This window comes from Phodopus roborovskii, unplaced genomic scaffold (assembly GCF_943737965.1).
Source record: "Phodopus roborovskii unplaced genomic scaffold, PHOROB, whole genome shotgun sequence".
Taxonomy (NCBI): Eukaryota; Metazoa; Chordata; class Mammalia; order Rodentia; family Cricetidae; genus Phodopus; species Phodopus roborovskii.
The window spans coordinates 58,924,056-58,945,857 of record NW_026126480.1 but is presented as its reverse complement, the minus strand read 5'-3'; the positions used below and the strand labels follow the sequence as shown (position 1 = coordinate 58,945,857).

General features: G+C 40.0%; 2 protein-coding genes across 2 annotated transcripts; one reads left to right on the top strand and one right to left on the bottom strand.

The window, feature by feature from the left end:
- Positions 1–2,183: 2,183 nt before the first annotated feature.
- Positions 2,184–7,316, bottom strand: LOC127227843 (oocyte-secreted protein 3). The gene is made up of 3 exons (XM_051192163.1): positions 7,241–7,316; positions 4,563–4,741; positions 2,184–2,315 (listed from the first exon to the last, which is right to left on the bottom strand). The coding sequence occupies exons 1-3, from the start codon at positions 7,314–7,316 to the stop codon at positions 2,184–2,186; spliced, it is 387 nt and encodes a 128-aa protein (XP_051048120.1).
- Positions 7,317–12,681: 5,365 nt separating this feature from the next.
- LOC127227842 (oocyte-secreted protein 1) lies at positions 12,682–18,572 on the top strand. The gene is made up of 5 exons (XM_051192162.1): positions 12,682–12,767; positions 14,644–14,825; positions 16,217–16,314; positions 17,849–17,968; positions 18,428–18,572. Exons 1-5 carry the CDS (start codon positions 12,692–12,694, stop codon positions 18,570–18,572), a joined length of 621 nt encoding a protein of 206 aa, XP_051048119.1. The 5' UTR covers positions 12,682–12,691.
- Positions 18,573–21,802: the final 3,230 nt, after the last annotated feature.

The window sequence follows — 21,802 nt, the reverse complement described above, 5'->3', positions numbered from 1 at the left end:
AGAACCTGGAAGTAACCTATATGCTCCTCAACTGAAGAATGGACAAAGAAGATGTGGCACATTTACACAATGAAATACTACTCAGCAGAAAAATAAAACAATGGAATCTTGAAATTCTTAGGCAAGTGGATGAAACTGGAAGAAATCATCTTGAATGAGCTAACCCAGTCACAAAAGAGGAACATTGTATGTACTCACTCATATATAGATTTTAGTCACAGAAGGGGAAAGGAACAAGATCTCCTGAGCATATTGGGAGTGGGAGAAGGGGGGAGGGAGTTAGGAGAAAGAGAAGGGGAAGAGAGGAAAGCATGTGAGACCAGGAAGATTGAGTCGGGGAATGAATAGATGAGAGCAACAAAAGAGATACCATAATAGAGGGAGCCATTATAGGTTTGAAGAGAAAACCCACTCTAGAGAAATGTTCAGAAATCTACAAGGATGAACCCAACTAACAATCTGAGCAAAAGTGGAGAGGCTACCTTAAATGCCCTTCCCTGATAATGACTAACTTATATGCCGTCAAAACTATAGCTTTTTATAGCTTTAAGATGGCTGTATTATTGTTGTTCAACAGCATCAGACCTGCTCAAAATTCTCCATTGAGGGTTAATAAGTTCATGGATACAAAAATTATTCTCAGTTAAGAAAAATCTCTTCCAGAAATTGTGTTGGAGTAATTTGCTGAAGAGATGTTTTTAAAATCTCTCCAAATTGAATTAACGGGTTACCAGGAGCTAATGAAATCTGATTACTTTTATTTAAGGGTTTTATTTGATTATAAATTACACACGCGTGTGTGTGTGTGTGTGTGTGTGTGTGTGTGTGTGTGTGTGTATGTGTGTATACACAAGTACAGTGCACAGATTCTGGAAGAGGTGACAGATAACCCTGGAGCTGGTGCTAAGGGTTTGTTTGTGACATGATAGATGTGGGAGCTAAGAAACAAACTCAGGTCCTCTGGAAGAGCAGTCAATGCCCTTAACCACTGAACCATCCCTCCCTCTCCTGACTGATATTATTTCACAGTGTCAGCGAGTCACCTTGGAACAGGAGTTCCACAAACTCATTAACTAGCACAGTGCACTAAAGCATAACTAAGAAAACAGTGTTTTCAGGTCATTTTGTCAAACTTTAATCTGGGAACTTCCTGGCTATATGAATCTGGAAAATCATTTAACATATTTGTATCTAAGTTTCTGTTATTAAGTTGATGTGGTGTTCATGCTGCATGCACAGAGTCAATGATGAGGATTCAAGTGCCCTGGGCTCTCAGATGCTGTGAGTGGCACAGTGGTTATTGTCATCAGCAAGGATGGGGTCATATTCATACCAAAATGCTGAGGCCATACACAATTTATGTTCAGCAAATTTTCTAATCTTTTTGTCTTAATTCCAAATTACTTCTGGAGTTATAAACTTACTGCTTAAACCAGTTGGCTGTTTTTGTTTTTAAAGCTTCAACTTCTACCTTCTATGTCATTTATTACTGAATTGTTTTCAAACTTAGTAGATTTTTTTTTAATTTGACTTTCTGAACTCTAATCTTCTAATAACCCAGAGTTTCAGCCTCCTCTCTCTCTCTTTCTCTTCCTCCCCCATCCCCATCCCCACCCCTGTCTGGCAGTACTGGGGATTCATCTCAGGACTTTGTGATTGCTAGGTAAGTACTTTACCACTGGGCTCTATCCGCGGCCCTCTTTTATATTGAGATGGTCTCACCTAGTTTTTAATGGCTGGCCTTGAGCTCACTGAGTAGTGTTAGGCAAGCCTTGAACTTACAGTTTCTCTTCCTTATTCTCCTGAGTAGCTGGTTTTATGTGACTACCATAAGACCCAGCTAGGGTCTTTTGGATTGTTCAGAAGGTCAAAGGATTGTTCAGAAGGTCAAAGGCAATCTGTGTACATAAGCAATTTCCATAGATATTGTGTGCCAGTATTGGTGTGATGCTTTTTTTGGCAACATGTCCTTCCTCTTAGGAAGTAGAAAGGATGAACAGCCAAGACCCACTCATGGCTTTGTAACGTTTGTCACTTTCTTGGCCTAAATTTTGGCCTCTGGTAGGGCCTGCAATAGAGGTTAAGATGGATTGATATGCAGTAGACACATAGCTAAATAAGAAGTCATGAATTTCAAGGTTTGTAGATAAGAAATGATACATTTTAGTCAAAAGCTGTTGAATTTACTCCAGGAGAGAACGTGTGTTTTGTACTGACCTGGGAACCACACATTGCAGTGGAAGTTCAGCAGAAATATGAAAAAGCCTGGGTTTATAGGTGAGCCAGGTATAAAAGACAGTTCTATCATATGCTGTCTGTTGAGATAAGAGATCTTTTAAGTATACACACGGTTTGTCACAACACATTTTAATATATTCAAATAACAAACTGAAAGATGAATAATTTGCCACTCTACCACCCCAAGAAATAAAGATATGCCACTGAGTTAATGTGCTTTAAGTTCTGTCTGCAATGCAAATGCTCAGAAAATAAAGCAATACTTGACATACAATTTGTGAATGAGATTGCCAAGAAGCAGGTACATTATTCCTGGAGTTTTCCCACTAGCTTTTTCAAGTCAAAGTTCTAGGAACTATTTCTTTTTCACTTAGATGGCAACTTGCTCTATGAGGATTTAAAAGATGAAGAAACTATTTGAAGGAGTCTGAGAGACTCTTCCTGATATTTCTAAATTCACAGTATTTGACTTTTACTTTGAATTTATGGTTTCTGAAAGCACATCAGAAGGAAGAGTGTTAGCTAAAAAATGATGTATTTGTACTGACAAATTGGATTTCCTGAACATTAAATGCATATTCATTTCTTAAGTTTCAAATTCTATAGTTTTATCATAACTGGTTTCAAGTTCTGTAACAATTTGATCCTCCATTATTTATGCTTTTGGGATCATATTAGAAATGATGCAATATTCCAGTAACTAGAGAGGTTCCAGAGTCAGTAACTTGTTGAATAAATATTAGGATAGATGATCCATGTGGTTCCCAAGCTCTGAAAGATTTATTTTATCCATCTTTCAAATCCAGAGGTCAGACAGACATAGACACTATTAAAACTATGAAATGGCCTCATGATGATTGGTAGAGTTTAGGCTGTATCAGTTTTAGAGGAAGTCTGCCACAAGCAAGGAGGAAAGAGAGAAAATGAGTGTGGGTATTTTATTTAGGGTTTCTCAGCCATGACACTTGACTTTAGATTAGGTAGTTCTCTGTTATGTGGGGAGGGGCCTGTGCCTGCAGTCACTAACACCTGCTCCTCTCCTTCTCTTAGTAGTTGCCGCTTCTCTCTGGAGGGAGTCATTAATATTGTCTCCTCATATTGCCCAATGTTCCCCCCATAGAGAGGATCATTCCCACTTGATAACTATGGGCTTACACTTCTGTGAAGGGCTCTATATTTGACACTTGCTTCTAGCTGCAACAAATCCTCAAAATGACTTTGGATTTCTTTTGATGGGTACATGGGAACAAATCTGAGTTTCTGGCATTTTGCTGTGGTTAGGCACAGGCTTGAGTATCATTGCATGATACTATGAGAGGCAGAGAAGACTGAAGGATTTTCATGTCAATCTGTTTGAGTTATTCCATGTTCATGCCATGAAGTTTAGGTTCCTAGAAGAACATACTTATTTCAATGACTACAGCAATGTAAGTTAAGACAAGATGAATGGAATGTTTTGTATTTACCTTGGATGTGCTTGAAAATTCCTACACCAAACTCTTTCAGTTTTCCTCATAGATGCTGAAGTACTATTGCTTTCAGTTTTACATACATACATAACACATACATATATATTAATTAGAAATGAACAAATTAAGTCTACTTCTAGTTCATGACCATTCCAGATCATTCTTGCTTCTTAACTTCCTGGGAAAGTTTTAAATCAAAAGACTGCACCTCTGTGTTTACTCATTTGGATGCTGAGCCACTACTATTTTAAGGCATGAGCCCGGAGCATCACACTAAGGAGGAGGATCACAGGTTACAGGAATAAACTGTAGTTTAGTGATGGAGAAAGATCTGTAAGTCAAAGAGAATAGAATACTTCACTAGGGATATCTTGTTTGGGTTTATTATTATTATTATCATCATTATTATTAATTTCATTCTGTTCATTTCAGAGTCATTACAGTACTAAAGCATCAGGCTTAGACTAGGCATCAGCAAGCCTTGTCTCTGACCCTTGCTTTGCTATATGCGAACTTCATGTGTCTGATTACATAACTGGCTTTTATGCCTTAATTCCTCACTTTATTAGAAGCATAATTGATCCTGTAGGATTAGGTGTATAAATGTGCATGTGAAATTAATATGTGTGCCATGCTAATAGAACATTAATCAATTAATCCATCAAGTAAAATCTATATTTTCTTATTAATGCCAAGCATCCTATATGCAATGAGTCTGGTGAATGAGTAGAAATGACTTAGGCTAAGGCACTAGGTTGGCAATACCAGTGTTACACATGTATTGAAACAAGTACAGGAAACAACACTTGAAAAGTCTTTACAGGTGGTGCCAGGTAAAACGATTCCTTCTCTTACCTCTGTAACAATCCCACACAAACTGACAGAATAATTAAACTCAAGTTCATCTGGTCGGATCTGAGTTACCACACAGCCTGTTCCTAGGAATAATTCAGTAGGGCCTACACGTTCATCTGGATAAAACAGTGCCCTTTTAGCTTTAACACGGAGATTAAGATAACTGCATTCCACTGATACTGTTGAAAGAGAAAAAAAGTCAATCAGCTGCTCCACCTCAGTACATGGCATGAAAGAAGACCCGATTCAACTAAAAGAGGTTAGGGATGTAAGCAAGAATGGTTCCTTTCATAATGTGACTCCATTACTCTTTCTTGCCATTGACACCATTGAATCAACTTGCAAAGCCCCAGAAGTTCTGTCTGAAATTAACTGTGCCAGCTATTTGGAAAGGAAGAAGAGGTATGTACTTACATCAGGGTGCTATAATGGGTACCACGCTCCCAAATCTTGGTGTCTCTGTGCAACTTATGCTGTGTGTGTGTGTGTGTGTGTGTGTGTGTGTGTCCATGCAAGTACACTCACACACACACACACACACACACACACACACACAGAGGCCAGTGGTAGATGTTGTGTATTTTTTCTCAGTTGCTTCCCACCTTATTTTTTAAGGCAGGTTTTCCCACTCAACCCAGAGTTTTGCCAATTTTGCTAGAGTAGCTAGCCAACAAGCCTGGCGATCTGTCTGTCTCTTCCTCTGCAGCACTGGGATCACAGCTTTTTCCATGGGTGCTGGAGATCTGAGCACAGACCTTCATACTCCCATGGAAAACACTTTACTCATTGAACCATCTCCATGGCCCATACGTTTTCATTTTCAGTCCATGGCTACGTGCCAAATAGTAGCAGCCATATAGTTCCTATGGAGAGAAGATGTGAGTCTTTTAAGGTCCAAGAATTAATAAAGGGCTGGGACTGAACATTATGCTCTTTGGACCCACTACACACTGCATTACCCTGGAGATGAGAATGTTCAGTTCATGCCTCTGCTGGACTTGCATCCAAGTTTTAGGATCAGATCTCTCCATAGCTATCAGAGGGTATTTAAGCAGTCCCCCTCAGCATGCACGTGTTCTGTGTGGAACTCATAGTATTGACTTCACTTCTGTTTGTGTTTCCTCATCCCAGTCATCAGCACCTCACTCATCCACCACTGAAGCCCACAGACCTTAGATCTAAGCCCAGGTCCCACTTCCCTTCCTCCCCAAAGTCTTCCATTGAGTCTTTTCACTTTTGCTTTCAAAATTCATCTCCTATCTACTCCTGCATGGCTGTACCCTGGGTTCCATCACTATCCCTTCCCTGGGCAACCTCGATGGCCCTGTGGAGGAGCTCACTGTCCACAACCTCATTTATTTCATTTGCTGCAGCTGCCCTGTGTTGTTGGAAAGGTCCTCTTGCTTACACACCCCCTTCCCACTGTCTCAGAAAGCTCCACTTTCCTGTCTAACCTTTTAACTTTCAAGTTATATTTTTTCCAATTAAAAATTTTTAATTTATCTAGGTCATAGTTCATCAGCTCGGATTGCCACATTTGCAGTAGGTATTTTGCACAACTCTCCTTTTGTTTTATCTGCTCTCTGAGACCCCACTTTCCTGTAAGCAGTAACAATATTATTTCTAAAGTCACCGGTAACCATGCTGCCTCCAGGAATTACCCTTTGTCCTCCAAATACTACACACATTATGCTTAGTACTGTACTCATAAGCAACTTTCCTTCTGAGATGGAACAGTTTATCCGAAAAACTCTGAAGTTAGCCTCTGCTTCCTTTGAGCTGAGTCTCTGGTGTTCTGCAGGACTTTGGGGGTATTTAAAATGAGCTCTGTCCCACTTTGTCTTAGGCAACATGATATCATGCTGGTGAAACAAGGGTCCTCAGTTTGGGAAACTGTTAGAACTCCTGGGGTTTTAGAGCAGTGTGGGGTCAGTCTGTAGGGGACTTTGAAGGCTAGTCTATGTGTCATGAGTTAGCTGTAGGGAAACACTGGAATGTTTAAGAAAGTTTTCTTCAGAGTATTGTAAATATATTAAAAAGAATTGTACAATAATAAGGGAGGACAAGAGAGATGATTACATGAGGGAATCTAGTTAAGAATGGGCAGTTGACCCAGCACTTGGAAGGCAGAGGCAGGCAGATCTCTGTGAGTTTGAGAGCAGTCTGGTTTACAAGAGCTAGTTCCAGGACAGGCTCTAAAGGTACACAAAGAAACCCTGTCTAGAAAAACAAACAAAAACAAAAACAAACAAAACAAAACAAAACAAAAAATGGGTAGTTGAATAATGCAGGTAAGAAACTACAAAAAGACAGAGAAGGTACGAGCAAAGGAAGGGGAAATAATCAGAACAGATGGCTCAAGGATGAGCTGGTAGGAAATTGAAGAGTGCCTATGTAGGAAGAAGTAGGAAGAGAGGAGGGGAATACAACCTCGAGACTTCAGCAAAAGTAACAACTTGAGTCCAGAACATCTTGACTCATGAGGATGAGGAAGACAACCTGTAGCTCGGACTATAATGGTCTGGTTACCAAGGTAGATATAACCTATAGGGCTAGGAATTATTAAATTGTTAACTTCAGATGGGACGATAAAGCCCCTGAAACTAAAAGCCTCATTATTCATGGTTACTGAGGAACTATCCCATGAAAACATTACCAGAAACAGTCTACTCTGTTACCTGGCTCTTGTCCAGAACACCTCCACATCCCATCTATGAGCAGCAGCAGCAGTCCTGATGTAACAAAAGCCTTCATTATGCCAGTCCTTGAGCTGGGACCTTCTCAGGCAACAGGTAGTTGAGAGGAACTGGGAAGCCTGAAGTGTTTTTATGTCTGAGGTCATACTCAGATGGATTCAATGAACCCAATTCAGAGAGTAGGAAAAAAAAAAAAAAAAAAAACAACTTCTAACAGGCTATCAACTCAAACTCCTGAGCCTTTCTTTATCATATGGGCTGGCTAGGTTTTGGTATTCTATGAATTGATTTAGGGATGCCACTGACTCTGACCAATGATGTACATTGTCATCTGTGGTTGAAGCCATTTCCCCAAGTTTTTGATACACTTTTAGTTTAACTGGTTAATTCATTAGTTAATTCCTTGGTGGTACTGGGAGCTGACTTAGCAGAGATTACTCACCATTATCAACCAGGAAGGAGAGGCCAACAGAGACCCCAATCTTGACCATTCCTAAACCAATCTTGAAAGAACCCAGTGCTCTGCAGTGATTTCATAATGTCCATGCTAGCGTGACAAATCTAAGCCTTTAATCTCTTCTTCTTTTGTAACTGAACCTTTCAAGACCCGAAAGACTTTGATGTTCCAGGCACCATGGGATCCTGGGAGAGTGGTATGTACTTCCTGCAGAGTCTGTTTACTATGAAGGCTTTAAAATTTCCTATAATAACACATGTCTTAATTTCCCATTGCTGTGATAAAACACCATGGCCAAAGAAACTCATAAAACAACAACAAAAAACATTTATTTGGGTCTTACCCAAGTAAGGTTTCAGGGGAAGAGCACATGACCATCATGGTAGTAGGGAGCTTGGCAGCAGGCAGATAGATATGGTGCTGGAGCAGTAGCTTAGAGCTCACGTCTTGAGATCCAACTATGAAGAGAGAGAGAGAGAGATAGAGAGAGAGAGAGAGAGAGAGAGAGAGCACTCAGAATGGTCTTTTGAAATATCAGAACCTGCTTTTAGTGACCACACCTCCTCTAACAAGGCCAAACCTCTTAATTCTTCTCAAACGGTTCTACCAACTGGGGACCAAGTATTCAAACATATGAACCTATGGGGGCCATTCTCATTCAAACCACCAGATCACAAAAACTTAAGTATTCTTCAGGTGTGTCGATAAAGATGTTTGTTAACTTCACCAGTAGCATTGCTTCCTCCACCCCACTACTATTTATTGTACAAGCTCAGGATGCTAGTGTTATATTTTTGATATAACCAACAATAAAAAGCACACATGGAAAATATCCTGAGAAGTCTATTAAGAAAAGTGCTTGATGACTTATCTGACAAACAATTTAATATAAATGAAAAGGATACTGTGGTATAAAAGAGGTTTTGTATGCCCCTAGAATAAAACTGTATTCAAACTTATAGCTTCCTCCTCTCAAACCTCCTATAACAATGGCATTCAGTTCTTTTCTACTTCAGAGATAGTTTGAGAGGCATCACATCTGAAAATGTCATTAAGTTTTCACAATAACTTAAAAGTTAAACTGGGTATAACAAACCTAACACTTGAGTGCTAAGTATGTTGAGACAGAGAAGGGACAGAGTCCTGTTAACCAGGTAATTTTAAGAAATCCTATGAGCCTCAGAACTCAGGAAACAGAATCAAACTCTGGGTTTCAGGCCAGCCTGATCTATGAAAGGAGGTTCCACCCCAGCTAGGACTACATAGTGAGACCGGGTCTCAACCCCCAACCCCAAACAAATCAAAACAAAACAAAACCCATGAAATGAAACAAATTGCAAGTACAAAACTTGTTAAAAACACAAACAAAAGCTGGATGTGATGGTGGGTGAATGCCTTTAATCCCAGCACTCTGGAGGCAGAGGTAGGGGTATGTCTGAGTTGGAGGCCAACTTGGTGTACAAAGCCAGTTCCAGGATAGCCAAGGCTGTTACACACAAAAACCCTGTCTCATAAAACCACAAAACAAACAACCATAAATCTAAAGATCTATTTAAAACCTTCCTTAGTGATAGGAATGTAATACTTTCTAAAATTTTCCAGGAGGTATGTATGTGTGTATGAAGTGTACATGTATATTATAGATACATATTTACTGTCTGGATATGTACTATATGTGCATGTGCACACAGAAATACATGGTAGACACAGGTTAATTTAGTTAGTTTTGTATTATTTGTATGTCTGTGTGTTCCACTGCGTTTCATTAGAGATGCCCGAAGAGTATGGGCCTGCAGGTTATTTACTTGAGAGAGGGTAGAGTGCCACTGGCAACATCACTGAAGATTATGACTTCCCTTCCTCCAGCAACCATTAATTGCTCCTCAGGGAGGGGTGGCACTTTATGAGCCTCTCTTTCACCCATGATGGTGTGTTGGAGGGCCCCTGAGGGTAGGCACTCCTACTGTGAGCTCATGGTGCAACAGCCATGTCATATCTGGAGGACATTTTACACCACCCCTCTCTGTCCCCCAAGCCCTTACATTCTTTCTAGACCTCGTGTGTGATGACCCCTGAAAGACTATATTTGTAGGGTTATTTTTACAGAGAAGATCCTTGAGTCCTGAAGAAGGTGATATAGATGCCCATTTAGGTCTGAGCTCTCCATAGTCACTTGTTCTCATCATGTTGACTAGTTGTGAGTCTCTGCATTGCCCATTGCCCACTGCAAACAGAGCTTCTCTGATGAAATGTGAGAGCACAAACATAAGTATTTATTGGCAGTTTGACAGTGTTCATGTAGTAAAATAAAAATACTCTTTTTCAAAAGCTACATATATTTTATCCACATATATACGCATGTTTTATATGGGTGTGTGTGAGTGTGTGTGTGTGTTTGTGTGTGTGTGTGTGCATGTATGTCTGTGTATTATGTTTGTGCCTGGTGTCTGTGGAAGTCACAAGAGGGTGTTGGGTTCCCTGGAGTTGAGTATGGTTGTGAGCCACCATGTAGTTGGGAATCAAACCAGGTCCTCTGGAAGAGCAACTAGTACTCTTAACTACCGAGTCATCTCTCTAGCCCCTCTTTAGTCCCTCATACTCTGATTTTTAAAAACTAAGAAGTAATACAAATTTAAGCGGAAGGAAAATTGGAGATTGCTTGAATACATCTATACAGTTTTAAGAAATGATAATGGCCAGGCAGCGGTGATGCATGCCTTTAATCCCAGCGCTTGGGAGGCAGAGGCGGGTGGATCTTTGTGAGTGTGAGGCCAGCCTTGCCTACAGATTGAGTTCCAGGACAGCCTCCAAAGCTACACCTAGAAACCCTCTCTATCTTGTGAGACAGACAGAGAGAGAGAGAGAGAGAGAGAGAGAGAGAGAGAAACAATAACAATGATAAGAAAAGGAGAAAAGTAGCTCCCAGGGTGCAAGGCCCCAGTTTTCTAAGATAATGAAATCTGGAGATGTAATATACATAACAGAGACTACAGTTGATAGCATTGTATTCTATACTGAATGATTGCCAACACACACACACACACACACACACACACACACACACACACACGGGGGTGGGGGGCGTGCACACCCTGTAACTACAGAAGGAGAAGGATTTGTCTATTTACTTGGCAATAAGTATAATAAAAAGCTCTTCAAGTTGAAATAGGTGGGTTGAAAATAGTTGAGAAATTCTTTTTCCAGTGCTGGGGACTGAACTCATGATCTTAAGATTTCTAGGCAAGTATTCTACCACTGAGCTAACCCCAACCTTAAGAAAATGGCTGGGAAAAATTAATTAGTTAATTAATTAAAAATATTACTTTCCCTCAGGTTCTTATTTGTGTAGTATAAGGGCTATTTGAAGACACATTTTTTTATAAAGGAAAAACCTAAATTAATAAAGAATAAATTATATAAATTATATAAATTATTTAAATTATATAAAAAGGGAATTGTTATGTGGTAAACAAGTGTTGCATTTTTTCTACTCTTACTTCTTTATCCCTTATTTTACAACAGATTTGCTAAGTCCTGGAGATGAAAAAAAATCACATGGACTATATAGCCTAAGAAGTTCATGGTAGAGTGACCTTATAGAACTGTTATTTATTTATTTTGGTGTGTATATTTTGTATTGAGACAGCATCTCATGTAGCCCCTGCATAATCACTCATAAATTATGAATTGCTGAGGTTCAAACTAAGAGATTTGTGTATGCTAGGCGACTGGTCTACCAGTTCAGTTACAACCCTAGTCCTCTATTAGGACAGATTATTAGTGCAACAATACATTTCAGGTAATACAGTCATGAGCTGGTGCATTCGACTTTCAGTAGCTCTGTCTTTCATGCTATATCATCATGGGATATAGTTCTGAACTGAAATAATTGATGATCCAGAGACAGAAAAGTAGGGTGAGCTTGAATCTGGGTTTTTGGGGGTGCTGGGAATGAAACTTCTGGGCCCACATAAGGTAAGTAAGTTTCCCACCATTAAGCTACATTCCCAGCACTCAAATATGCATGTAAGCTGTTTTTCACAGTGAGATTTCTAACTTATCATTTTGAGGAAGTGTTACTTTTTGTTTAAAGAAAGGGATTTAAATTTGGTATACGTTACTTTCAGGCCTTGCTACTTGAAATGTAGTTGTAGAGAATCATTGGTATCACTTGGGAGTTTATTAAGCTGTAGCATCACTGTGTCTGACACCCACTTCTGTGTTAGAATTTGTAACAAGGTACTCAGGTGATACATGTTTGCAAACAAACTTTTCCAATGAGTATCAGGACAGCATGCTCTATGAAGACAAATCCTTGTGCCCCAACAATTCTGAGGGCATCAGTATTAGGATCACTTGGGAGTTTAGAAATGTGAATTCCCTGTCCCACTCTTGTCTTGCTGAATCATAAACGAAGGATGGCTGTAATTCAGCCTTCACGTGTTAAAAAGAATACTCTGCAGGTGAATCTGATTGAGAGTTGCCCGAGTCAGAGTGAGGTCTCAAGGTGCTGGATTTCTGCATTTTGAGTGACTCAGGGCAATTGTATATTAGACAGTTACTGTTTGGGGATGGTAGGGAGTTTTAACAAAGTATATCTTAGTGTATAAGGTCACTGTATACATGATGGTACAGATTGTGATGTGAATCAGTTTTATATTCCTTCTGTATCTGCCACCTGCTGAGCTCCTGTCTCAGCAGGCATGGCTGAGAACTGTGTGGGAGTTTCAAGTGTGCTATGGGAACATTCTAGTGACAGGTTTTCTATCATGTTCACTCTAGTCCTCTAATACCTAAAGAAAGCATTACATTTGAGACAATGAGACAATGAACTTATGGTATATTAGTGTCACATGTGTGCTGTTAATGGTGCTAGTTAATTATTCCCAACTGAGGGTTTATGCCAGCATATAAGAAGTCCTCTGACTTTTCCTGTTTTTCCTTTCCTTTGTGGGGTTTGATATCCAGTCTGAGCAATGAAGTCTCTCCTGGGCCTGCAGGGGCTCCTTCTGCTTCTTTTCTTTATGAGGACTTGTGCTGATGATTGGTCAGGTATCACACGTGACTTGGGTGAATTGGAGAATTGGGATGTCTTAACGTGCTGAGGGATGAGTCCTTTAGACGGTTTCGTACAGTTGTCTCTTTCAGGTGCATGATCTTAGAATCTCACAATTCTACTGAGAATAGACACTGTCATAACTTGTGTTCTTTCTGCAGTTCCCCTTTTCTTTTGATCATTCCCAGATCACATCAATTTGGGGGTTCAATACTTGAGGTGAGTTGGATATGAAGGAAGTGGAGTGGCCTGGAAAGCACAGAAGTGTTCATGGACTGTTAAGAACTTAGGACTCTCTGGGCATGGTGGTGCATGCCTTTATTTCTGAGTTCAAGGCCAGCTTGGTATACAAATTGAGTTCCAGGACAGCCAGGACCAGACAAAGAAACCTATACTAGACAGAGAAACCTTGTCTCAAAAACCAGTAAATAAATAAATAGATAGATAGATAGATAGTTAGATAAATAAATAAAACAAAGGATCCCAGGATACCCTGTGGCATGTAGGAAAGGGCTCAGTCTTCATTAGCCTTTTCCTTTATAGAACCACAGTATCTGAGAGGGAAGACCAGCTCCTTGTGTTAATGTGACTAACTGATCCAGTTTCTTCAGTTTGAGTGCCAACAAGTCTCCTACTTTAAGCAAACTTGAATGGTTGGTCACCTAAATATAAGTGCAAACTCTTAGTTTGAAGGTTTAGAATTGCAATAAAATGTTAGGTATTTTTACCGAATTCCTTTCAACAAGATAACCCAGTTGATGCTAGGGAAGCTGCAAGACTCTTAGTGTGTTGGTTAATGTATTTTCTTTTTATTAGGAGGTATTTAAAGGAGACAGCTCTAAGAAATCATGTTAGTATTCACTACCTCATAATGCAGACTTATTAAATCCACGTTGACTTCCTTCCCTTGCTTAAATTAGGATCAGAGTGAAATTTCAGTTAGAATGGGAATTCCTGTGGGATCTCAACGCCTATCCATATGGAAGCTTACTAACCATCTATTCCTCTGCACATTTTGTAATTTTACTTTAGCTTCACAGAAGCAGAGGTATGATTTATAAGCATCTAAAGTTTTATTTATAGTTCATTCTACAGCTTTACTTTGCTCAATGTTAATTAGAGATATTTCCCCTCCCTCCACTCTGCTCAGTCCCTCTTCTTACCTTTACTCTCTCCTCTGGTTCCCTTTGGAAAATAAGGAGCTGACCTCCCAGGAATATCCACCAAACATGGCATAACAAGTTGGTTGTAGTGTTCTTGACTAGTGTGTATTGCTATATCAATTCCTCCATGTCTGCTTTTTTTTAATACCATGAGGCTGTGGATATAGAAATGAAAACAAGGGCTAGTGTAGAGGAGCATGAGTTGATCAAGAGTGCAGCCATGCTTTGTACTTCACATTGTATTATACAGAAATGCATTCTTGGGTTCCAACAGTATAGAATCTTGACTTTGAGGATGAGCGTGGTAGTGCACACCTTTAATCTCAGCATTTGGGAGGCAGAGGTAGGTGAATCTGAGCTCAAGGCTAGCTTGGTCTACATAGAGAGTTCCAGGCCATCCAGAGCTATGTAGTGAGACTTGTCCCAAGAAAAATATTGACTTCTGAGAATGGAATTAAAGGATTAAAAATGTTTGAATCTGTATTGCTCTTTCCCCTGACAGACTTGCTAAAATATCTTTGGCAGATAGGAGTGTATATGAGTATCTTAGGGATGAAATAATAGCAGATGCCATCTTTACAGACTTTTCTGTACAACATGTTTTATTTTGTTAAGGGATGAACACTTGCATTAACTATCTTTGCTCAAATGTTCTGTGATGATTCACATATGGCCTATTAACAGAAATATTTTCCTTTCTATTTCTTAGCCATTCGTCTGCAATGCACCAATCATTGGTTCTATCTCAGGATTAAGGCCACGATATTCCCCAATATATTTATGGAACCTGATGAAGTGTTCTTAGGAATTGGCTGCCCTGTGACCAACTACTGGCCAAATGATATCTACGACTTTACCTACCGTACTTATGCCTGTGGGATTGTCAATAAAGTAAGAAGGAAGGCTAGTGGCTGTGGTCCCTTCCTTGGACCCACAAAATAGAAATCATAGTTTCTATTTGTCATATAGCTGGGTTTATATCTTTAAAAGTCACATCTAGTAAAAATGATGTTAACTTGCTGATGGGAAGAGATCTGTTTTCTATATATCACAAAGTAGTTTTCAAAACTAGTTGCACATTACAGCCGGCGACATTTGGCTAGCCTCAGGTGGAAGGGAGTAACATTGGTTAGACATCACAAAGGCTGGGGTCATCTGCAGGTTAGTTATGCATGTTGCTGTCTAACGTTAACTGGCATTTTGAGTTGATGAAAAAAGTAACAATTGGAAACTTTGCTGTAACATAACTTACTAAGAGACATCTCACAACTTTGACAAGTTGAGATGATAGATTTGGTGACACAGGAAGAAAATTTCAGATAAAATTGTGCATGCAGGAAACGTGTTTATTCAGTGCCCTTGGGAGAATCATTACTGTGTGAAAAGAACTGGGCTGTGGTGAACTCAGACAGCTGTGGGTGACCCTGCAGACTACATTCCAGCCAGATAATTACTTAGAACTGGAACTTCATCAGGGTGCCTTTCCTTTCCTTTCCTTTCCTTTCCTTTCCTTTCCTTTCCTTTCCTTTCCTTTCCTTTCCTTCTTTCCTTTCCCTTCCTTTCCCTTCCTTCCCTTCCTTCCTTCCTTCGTTCGTTCATTCATTCGTTCGTTCGTTCCTTCCTTCCTTCTTTCTTTCTTTCATTATTTCTTTCTTCTCCTCAGTTTATTTATTTTTTTTGAAGAAACGTCACAGAGACTGTAGTTATATCTATGTATCTCAGTTGATAACATACATATATAGCATGTACAAGGCTTTGTGTTTGGTCCCTAATGCCACAGAAACTTGGATTGGTGGAGCACACCTGTAACCCTAGCACTGGAGAGACAGAGGCAGGAGGATCAAGAATTCAAGGCCATCCTGGCTACCTAAAGAGTTCAAGGACAACATAGATTATGTGAGACCCAGTCTCAAAACAAATGAAATTCTCAGAAGTCTGAATTCAAAATAGTTTCAGTGGATCTGAAAACTGCTGTTCCCAAAATAAGCAACACTTTATCTTCTCCTGTATTTCTGGAAAGGAGGTATAAGCATGTGATTTTATAAAGAACGAATAGAAGATATGATTTCAATAAACAAATATTATCTGACTTTTACATCCAAGTCCTGTACCAGATTGAACCTATTTCTTCATGTAAAAGATTGTCCTTCTCATAAGTATTGTTTAAGGAAATAACCTTTTCTTTTGGAGGACTCAAAGTACCTATAAGCTCTTTCTCAAATCCCTGAAGTCTGAGATCTGTGAAATAAACACAGATTTTAAATATTTATCTGCCCCTGTAGGTTATTTATGATGTCACTCTGCTTCAGACTAAACTTACATATATCTCAAAAAATGGTTCTTTACGAGCTCAGATGCCTCTGTCCTGTGTTCTGCATAGGTGAGTATCATATGTGGGGCATCTTTCCAAGGCCCCAGCTTCACCTCAACCTTCTAGATAAAAGATCCAAGTCCTAGATGTTAAATCTCACAACCCAGGGTGAGGGTGGGTATGGTGGTGGTGGGAAACCAAAGCCTAATGGGAATATAAATTTCTTTGTCCTTGGTCCCAAGTCTTCAAAATTACTATTGTCTCCTAGAGTGTTAGAATGCTGGAAAAAGATGAATCTACCTTTCTAATACTAATGTCAGGATGGCTGGAACCCTCACAGGTCTCACCCAGCTAATCAAAGCAGGCTTCTTTAAAAATAAATCCATATTCAAGTTTACTGAGGACAGAAAGGAAAAAAAGCCTGAAAGATACAGAAATATATCAGAAAAATCAAGGTCAGCAAGCAGCATGGGTGGGTGGATGGGGCTGAAGACATAGGGAGAAGGAACAGATTTAAATCTGACCCATGAGGTGAGATTCATTCAGTTTCCTTTTTCTCTTATTAATGACCCATTTGAGAAAGCCCAAGGCCTAGCTCATTAGCAACTTTGATCAGGGCTTAGCAAATTTCTGATAAGCTTGCAGGGTCTACCCATTACCCTCAATTTCCCCTTCTGCGAATGTCCTTTATTTACCCAAATAATACTTCTACACTCAATGTCCTATGTCTATGACTCAGGATCCACATATGAGAGAATTCAATATTTTTATTTTGAAACAAATGTATTTTTGCTTCAAGTAATTATTGAAGCCATATTATGTGTCCCTTCACACAAAGAGTAATACATACCGTAGCAGCTAACATTTGAATGTAACATTTTAATTCTTTGATAATTGCATACAATGTATTTATAAAATATTCATCCCCACTCATATTCTATCTCCTCCCCCTCTTTACCCATCCCCTAACGTTGTGTTCTTTTTAAATAAAGAAAAATAACTCATAGACTCCAATTTGTGCTGTTCATATACTCATGGGTATGTGGTTATCCATTGGAGTATGATTAACCTACTAGGAGTCAAACCCTTAAATACCTGACTCTGCCTCTCTCAGATGCCATCAACTGTCCATGGATCCTCAATTAATGGTAAAGGCTCACAAATTTCTATTCCATGACACCATATGACTTGGCTTGATCTTATGCAGCTCTGGTTAAAGTAACCACAGGTACTGTGAACTCATGAGTGCAGAGGTCTTGTCATTTTTAGAGACACTCTGTCTGGTCCTCCCTAACCTTTGGCTCTTACCATCTTTCCACACCCTCTTCCTTTGTAGTCTTACATACATGTGTGTATGATGGTGGTATAAATGACTCATTTGTGGCTGGTCATTCTACCGATGCTTGTTTTCTGCATTTGATCAGTTGTGAATTTCTGTGTTAACCACTGTCCACTACAACTAAGATTTTATAATCACATATCATAAATTTATGTTGTATCAGTGCATCTCCTAGTCACTGGAATTTGACCTTGAGTGCAGCCTTCTAAACTCTAAGGTCTTCAGCCCCTGTGATATTTCCTTTTTTTCCTTCCCCACTTTTAGTCGGTATCCTCTTTTATGTGAAGCTGAAATTGGAGGAGATTTCACTGGCAATCCTCCTGAATGGGTATTAGATATGAGAATACACAGAAACAAGCAAGCTGCTCCTGCAGTGCCACCAAAGTAAGGAGACACCAAATTAATGTTTTGCAGCTTTTGTTAGGCATGACTTAAATATGCCAAGAAAACAGCTAAGGGCATGTCCTGTTTGATTAAAGAACAGTGTCTAGATCAGGCCTCTCTGTTTATTAAAATTGTTAGTGGTGATAGTAGTCTTGCTAGTCTTTTACTAGTCAGAGATGCCATAGGAATTAGAGGTATCCCTCTTGGGTCTTGTGATAGCTGGTCTTACTTGAAGACTGGGATCTGGGAGACATGCCTCTGGGTGAGTCTGTAAGGGTGTTTCCAGAAAAGATTAACCGAGTGAGGTAGTCCTGGTCCTCAAAGTGGGTGGAACCTATGTTGAGACCTACCAATTGGTGGTTTAAGGAAGAAGCAGTGTCACCTGGATATCCTTCTTCCTGACACATATTTACAGCTGTCACCACTGTCCTCTGATTACATCATATTCTATCTCTTCAGCTTTTCAACATCAAGTGAAGACCACCAGGTCTCCCATGAGCCCCAGACCTCTGTCACCAGCAAACTGGAACCTGTTGAAGTATGTAGCTTCATGGATCAGAAGTTGTCATTTCTTCATTTCTCAGGAGTGCAGATGATTGGATGATGATTTCTCTCATCCATTTTTTTTTTAAAATGTGACTAATTTGCAATTTTAAATAAAATGTCAGTAACCTTCATAGTCTCATTTTAAAAAAAAGGTTTTAGTTGTATCAAATCTGATTAATGAATAAAAATCTTTCATTAATGCTGCTTCTGTTTGTTTTTTTGAAGGACTAATATGCATCATATTAAGAACAATACCCCCCCGAACTTAGAGGGAGGAGGGAGGAGGGAGGGCCTAGTCCCTACTTCAAATGACTTGACAGATTTTGTTGATCCCTCCTGGAAGGCTTCACCCTCCCTGTGGAGTGGGCGGCGGGGGAATTAGATAGGAGGGTGGTCGGGGAGGGGGGGCATGGAAGGGAAGGTGGGAGGGAGAGGGAACTGGGATCGATATGTAAAATAAGAAAAACAAACAAAACCAAAACCAAAAACAAAAAACAACACTCATAGTTAATTTTTTTCTCCAAAGTTTTTTTTTACTATAATTTATTTTTTGAGAATTCAATATATGTATACAATGTATTTATTATTATTCAGCACCCCATTATTTCCCTTAGCTCTTCCAAGATCCACCCTCCAACTTACCTACCGATTCCCAACTTCCCCTTAAAAAAAAAATAAAAAGAAAACAACCCCCCAAACTAGCAAGTCTAATTAGTGCTGCCCACATACTAAGGTGTGGGGCCTTCTATTGGAGCCTGATTGGCATTCCAGGTGCTATACTCTTAAAACCTGACTCCGCCCCCTCTTCCCCCCAAGGAATGATCAGCAGTCAGTAGCTCCTCAGTTAGGGGTGGAGGTTCCAGTGCCCCTCTCCTCTCCATGCTGGAATACTGACTGATTTGATGTTGTTCAGGTTTAATGCAGGTGTGGACTGTCCATGAGTACAAAACTCCTGTCATGTCCAGAAGACACTGTTTCTTCCTAGTCCTCTCTGACCACTGTACACAGAGAGGACATCAGTGACTGACGTTGGACCCAAGTTAAGTACATCTTTCCTTCACCTTCTCTGCAGTTATTGCATGTTACTTAAGTGGTGTAGGAACAGTGACCAGACAGTAATGGTGGAGTAGAATGGTGGCTGGACTCCAATATCAACCCCTTCGTAGTTCTATATTTTGGTAAAGTACTCACATGGTTCAAATGTGCATTAAAGTTCAATAAAATTGAATAGAAAAAAATTAAATTCACACCAAATGGAAAACTCAAATACTTTGTTGCTATAAATCAGTAGTTTCCAACCTTCCTACTGCCGTGGCCCTTTAGTACAATTCCTCATGTTGTGGTGACCCCCAACCATACAATTATTTTTGTTACTAATTCATAACTGTAATTTTGCTACTGTTACGAATTATAATGTGAATATCTGTGTTCTCCAATGGTCTTAGGTGACCCCTGTGAAAGGGTCATTTGATCTCCAAAGAGGCTGTGACCCACAAGTTGAAATCTGCTTCTACAAATGTTTGCTGATATATTTATGAAGAAAGACATTGATTGGTTCAGAAAAGTCATGGCATGAACTACACATTATATGTCAGGCTTATTGTAGTTATGAATTAAGAATTTTTCTCCTAGAGAGAAGTCCTAGTCCCTACTTCAAATGACTTGACAGATTTAGATGACCCCTCCTGGATGGCATCACCCTACATGTTGAGTGGGGGAGGGATGGAAGGGGAGGGTGGTCGGGGTGCATGTGAGGTGGGGGAGAGAGGGAAAGAGGGAGGGAGGGAGAGAGAGGGAACTGGGATCGATATGTAAAATAAAAATAGAAAATTAAAAAATAAAAAGATTTTTTCTCCTAGGGAACTAGGAGAAAGAGAAGAGGAGGAGAGGAAAGCACATGGGACTAGGAAGATTGAATCAAGGGAGGAATATATGAGAGGAGAGAGAGAGAGAGAGAGAGAGAGAGAGAGAGAGAGAGAGAGAGAGAGAGAAAGAGAGAGAGACCATAAAAGAGGGAGCCATTATTGGTTTGAAGAGAAAACTGAACCTAAAGAAAGGTCTAGAGACCTACAAGACTGACTCCAACTAACGATTTGAGCAACCGTGGAAAGGCTACCATAAATGCCCTTCCCTGATAGTGAGATCAACAACTAACTTATCCACCATCATGGAGCCCTCATCTAGTACCTGTTTGAAACAGAAGCAAACACCCACAACTAAACACTGAGCCGAGCTGGAATCCAGATGCAGAGAGGGAGGAGGACAAGACCAGGCTGCAGAAACACACAGAGACAGCTGACTCAAACAAGGAGGAGCTAATGGGACCCCCAGACTGATAGCTGGGAATGAAGCATGGGACTGACTCAGACCCCCTGAATATGAGTCTCAGCTAGAAGACCTGACCAGTCTAAGGGACCTCAGACAGTGGAACCAGGATTTATTCCCGGTGCACAAAAAGATTTTGGGGGCACATCCCCCATGGAGGGATACTCACTTAACCTAGAGACAGGAGAGAAGACCTAGTCCTTACTCCAAAAGACTTGACAGATTTAGATGACTCCTCCTGGAGGGCATCACCCTACATGTGGAGTCAGGGTGGGTGGGAGGGGAGGGTGGTTGGGGTGCATAAGTGGGTGGGGGAGAGGGAAAGAGGGAGGGAGAGAAGGAAAGAGGGAGGGAGAGAAGGAAAGAGGGAGGGAGAGAGGGAAAGAGGGAGGGAGAGGGAACTGGGATCGATATGTGAAATAAAATAAAAAGTAAATTAATAAAAATAAAAAAGAACTTTTTCATTTAGAAATTAATGGGATATGTATGCTCTTTAAAAATATGTGTACCTTTATGTTGGTATGTACATATGAATGTGTTTGATAACAGAAGCTAGAAAATTGTGTTGGATTCTCTGGAGATGGATTTATAAGGGGCTCTGAGCCACTTGATGTGAGTATTGGGAGATAACTTCAGCATCACTAAAATGACAAAAATTAAAAACAAACAAAAACAAACCAAGGATTTTTTTAAAAACAGAAATGAAGACATTAGGACCTTTGTCTACTGCTTGTGGAATTATGAAGCAGTTCAGTCACCATGGAAAAATTTGGAGGTTCCACACAGTTTGTGAGCTGTCTAATGTCTGGTGAAATAGGAAGGCTGTATAATGGTCCATTTCTGCATTTCCTTCTGTACTCTTCTCCTCCAAACAAGGTGCCTGAGCCAAACAACCCTTTTTTTTTTTATCTCTGAATGGTGGAATTCAGCTCCCTGGCAGCCAGCAGAATCACTCAGACAAGA

What these genes read in the sequence shown, in the direction of transcription:
- LOC127227843 (XM_051192163.1), bottom strand. Translation starts at nt 7,316, where the DNA reads ATGAAGGCTTTTGTTACATCAGGACTGCTGCTGCTGCTCATAGATGGG. An exon ending in GTGTTCTGGACAAGAGCCAG is followed by an intron (nt 4,742 to 7,240) that starts GTAACAGAGTAG and finishes CTCTTTCAACAG; the next exon opens with TATCAGTGGAATGCAGTTAT. An exon ending in TGTGTGGGATTGTTACAGAG is followed by an intron (nt 2,316 to 4,562) that starts GTAAGAGAAGGA and finishes TTATCTCAACAG; the next exon opens with ACAGCATATGATAGAACTGT.
- LOC127227842 (XM_051192162.1), top strand. Translation starts at nt 12,692, where the DNA reads ATGAAGTCTCTCCTGGGCCTGCAGGGGCTCCTTCTGCTTCTTTTCTTT. An exon ending in TTGTGCTGATGATTGGTCAG is followed by an intron (nt 12,768 to 14,643) that starts GTATCACACGTG and finishes TCTATTTCTTAG; the next exon opens with CCATTCGTCTGCAATGCACC. An exon ending in CTGTCCTGTGTTCTGCATAG is followed by an intron (nt 16,315 to 17,848) that starts GTGAGTATCATA and finishes CCCCACTTTTAG; the next exon opens with TCGGTATCCTCTTTTATGTG.